Below are 3,930 nucleotides of genomic sequence, written 5' to 3'. Positions count from 1 at the left end.
GTTTTCTATAAGGAGCTTAAATGAAAAATTTTATTAACATTTTTTTTTTATGCTGAAAATACAAAAAATGTAAAAAAGTGCTTTTTCCAAACTCGTCAAACCATTCTCATAATATGAGATACACCAGGAAATAGCTAATAAAATGCAAAATAAAGTATTATTCTTACTGAAAAACTTTATTCTATGTTTTCGAAGTATAAATATACTGCTATTTAGATATATTTAGTTTTTTCAGTAGTCACAAACACTTTCGTAACCAGTTCCCCCGTGCATCCACAGTGTTATAAAAACCACGGGTATCTCATATTGTGAGAACTACACGTGCAACTGCGCACTTACTATGCCTGACCTGTATAATGAAAAACTTCAACACTATCGATATTTTCCTACTTAGTTATTCAATCCCCATCACTCCAGGCAAACTTTACTGCTAAAAATATATATTTAATGAATAATAAATAGGGTTTAAAGAATTCCCTTCTAAGAACTCGACCACCATCGATTTCACAAAAAGTTCGCCTATAATCTTTAGAAGCCCAATAAAAAATGGACTATACCACGAAATTACTCTTTTTTCAAGGGCTACAAGTTAGTGATAGAACCAACAGAGTGGGTCTCTTAGTTTAGCTGATACCCCGCTATCTCATATTACGAGAATATCTCATATTCGAGTACTCTCCTATATATATATATATACATAATATTTTTATAGAATTTCTCGTCTATTTTTTGAATTTATCTCGTCTTGGCTTAATCTGTCCTTTCAAAATGGTCGTATAAAAAATAATGTTATTAATAATAAGTAATATGTCTTTGCATGATGTAGAAAAATTGTAGAAACGCTGTTGCATAAATCTGTATCGCATGAGTATAAGGTCATTTTAAAATGACTGTGTACTATCACCTTTGGGTTATCAAGTTTTAGGTAAGGTAATTGGGCTTTTCCTTGACAAAAAAGTAAAAGCGTTTCTCCATACGAATCTGAGGAATAAAAAAAAAATGTTAAGATAAATAATAACTTTTATATAGTATAGCAAAACGTGAGAAATTATTTCGATAAAAAAAGTAATCACAATAAGAAAAATGTTTTAATGATGAAAACAAACAAATTTGTCTAAATGTACTTTGTTTTAATCATCAAACATATTGCCTAGTGTACAATTTTAAATCGAATGAGAATAAATGTTCAACTTAAGTATTTGAAATAGTTTTTTGTTGTTGCAGAATGACTTACTCTCAATAACACCTTTAACACAGAAACGTGAAGTAGAGCATGTTGTATAGCTGCTTAAATCTTCAGAAACGTTACAATATTCAGTTGGTATTGTATCACCCACAACTAAGGCTATCGAGGCTACAGAGTCACTCAATGATGTTTTGTTGTGATCTTCTGAGTCAACAATGCAACTATAACAATCTTTTGTTTTACCTGCCAAAAATTTATAATAATTTTTATTTTAAATTTCTTATATTTTGTGTCTAGCAAAAAATAGTAGTGTACAACTAAATAATATTTAAAAAATTGAAGGATGACTACTTGAACACTTTCATATATTGATAATTGTCAATATAATTATGCACTTTTGCAATTTCTGAGAAAATCTTTAAACATTTCTTAAATTAAAAATTATTTTTTTTGAAGGGTTGTTTATGAAAATAAGAGAATCCTTATCTCCTAATTATTATTATTATTAAGTAGAGAAAGATAATAAATTGTTATTGAACTTACCTAACGTGAAAATCGTAGGAACAATTGATAGAAAAAATATTAATTTCATCTTTACGTTTCAACAATTTAACATTTAGTGTTCTTAAACGAGGTCTATCGCGTCACTGAAATTTCGCGAATGCCCTGAAGTGTTTCAGAGAAATTCCGCAGGATTCTGAACTGATCCTTTCGGCGCAGGCTGTTTCCACATCAAGACCGTATCAATATTTTTTCGGGCCACGATAATCGATAGAGTGGTTGGCTATAAGAAAATTTCAAAAAGAAATTTACGCAATATAGGCAATTTTTTCTCGATCGAAAAATTGATAATTTAAGAAGTACTTTCCTTTAGATTATATATTGTTTAACAAAAGTATGAAAGACGCTATGGTAGATTTACGAAGGATAAACATTCACTTTTTGTTCCCGAGTTAACATACATTTTTTTTCTTTTTACATATAAAAATATTGGCCAGACTATACTTTTGAGAATTAGATAATTTTTTTTTTTTTTGGGATTCTAAAAAAAGACAATAACAAAATATTTGCGACGACAACAAACAGTTGCAATTTAAATTTTATTATTTGTCGTGGAGCGAAAGAGGATCTTTTCTCGCAGGAAGATTATAATTATTTTAAAAAAGAAGTAAAAACATTAATTGGTCTAAAGTTAGGATGTATCTGTCTAAATTTGAGGGTTCAACCTCAGATCGATAGAGTTCAGGTCTGTTACGCGTATACTGTATAGTAAAAATTGTCCTCTGGTGATTGGTCGTTACCAACTCTGATTAAAATACAAATTACATTATAACTTACTTTTACTTTTTAACAATTTCCGTCGTCTTTTTCATACAAATAATTACTAATGGACAATTCAAATATTTACCATGACTTTTTAAGCAATTTTTAATGGTTCAAACAAATGTAAATTGTTTAAAAAATTATTTATTCCCAAAAATGTAAAAAATAATCGTATTCTCTGATTGAAATGTAATTATTTGTGATTGTTTGAAGAATTCAATTTTTCTGAAATCATCATGTAATTATTTAAATAATTAATTATTGTTCATTTTTTAAATTTATAAAAATTGAGCCAGACATATCAAATTTATTTTTAAATTAGTATCCTATGATACGTTTTGTTGAATAATTACATGATTTTGATACATTTCTTTAATCATTCATAAATTTCTATTTGTTTGAACAATCTTTATTTGCTCAAGCAGTTTTTTTACACCCAAAAAAATGAAATAAAATAGAACACATACAATTATGTTTCTGACTGTGTAGTTTATAGAGAGAATACATTTACCATTTTTCAATTTTTTAAATAAATATAATCATGGTAGATATTCAATTTTTCTATTAGTAATTATTCATTTTAAAAAAGGACGGAAATTGTTAAAAAATTAACAATAATATGTAAAAACGTAGTTTTTCTATTTTTGTCTCTTATTTGGGGCGCTGCAGAGACGGTAAGGTGGGTTAGAAATGAAAGTTATTAGTATAGTTTTATTTCGTAGACACTCCTCTTAAATCCCTAAAAAAACTTGGCACGTTTCGATGAAACCCTGGAACATGAGGTCAATTTTACGAAAATTCAAAATTTCCCCATGTTAATTAAATGGGATTTTGAAGTGACCGGTGACACACATTGATTAACAAATCATAGTTTTGCAAATTACATTAAAATTGTTGAACTTTAAAAAGCATAAGGCACAATCCTAAGATATCGCTGCAGTGCTCTGGATGCACTGATTAAAGGTGTATTTATTTCTGCTCATTTCATGAACATTTCACTTTCTTATAGGCATCAAATCAATTTTTTTCTTCATAGAGAAAGATTTTTTTTCTAACAAAATACAAAAATGGATGCTTTCAACGTTTTTCATGCTCATGTTTCTATCTTACCGAAAATCTTACTTTCAGAAAATCAGATAACCTATAAAAATATGAATCGATGTGTTCTGTTACAATGAACAAATCTTTATTTTCCGGTTGTGCTACATTCCGAATTAATACAAATTTTTGTTCCAAAAGGTACAATGTAACTTTTTTAAAATTGTGTAAGTCGCTATTGAACAATCAAGAATGGGCGTCGAAAGATCGTCAATATATTAATTCATGCATCTCGAAGACGTAAACAGTCACATTGAATATAGTACTCTTATATTTCTACTAGAAAAAATCCTTTTATTAAGGGCATGTGATACTTACAGTTT

General features: G+C 28.3%; 1 protein-coding gene across 2 annotated transcripts in view; it reads right to left on the bottom strand.

Moving 5' to 3' along the window:
* Window positions 1–1,805, bottom strand: part of LOC117175084 — a 1,999-nt gene extending 194 nt beyond the window's left edge. The window contains exons 1-3 of one of the 2 annotated variants that reach the window (XM_033364629.1): window positions 1,730–1,805; window positions 1,235–1,429; window positions 905–981 (exon numbers count right to left, since the gene is read on the bottom strand). In XM_033364629.1, the coding sequence (XP_033220520.1) occupies window positions 905–981; window positions 1,235–1,429; window positions 1,730–1,778 (321 nt within the window). In that variant the 5' untranslated portion in view covers window positions 1,779–1,805. Of the gene's footprint in view, window positions 1–737; window positions 982–1,234; window positions 1,430–1,729 lie in introns of those variants that run through there. The other variant, XM_033364628.1, reaches the window with a different exon arrangement.
* Between the last annotated feature and the right edge of the window lie 2,125 nt (window positions 1,806–3,930).

Source organism: Belonocnema kinseyi, chromosome 6, assembly GCF_010883055.1.
Source record: "Belonocnema kinseyi isolate 2016_QV_RU_SX_M_011 chromosome 6, B_treatae_v1, whole genome shotgun sequence".
Classification (NCBI taxonomy): Eukaryota; Metazoa; Arthropoda; class Insecta; order Hymenoptera; family Cynipidae; genus Belonocnema; species Belonocnema kinseyi.
This window is presented reverse-complemented; position numbering and strand designations above follow the sequence as displayed.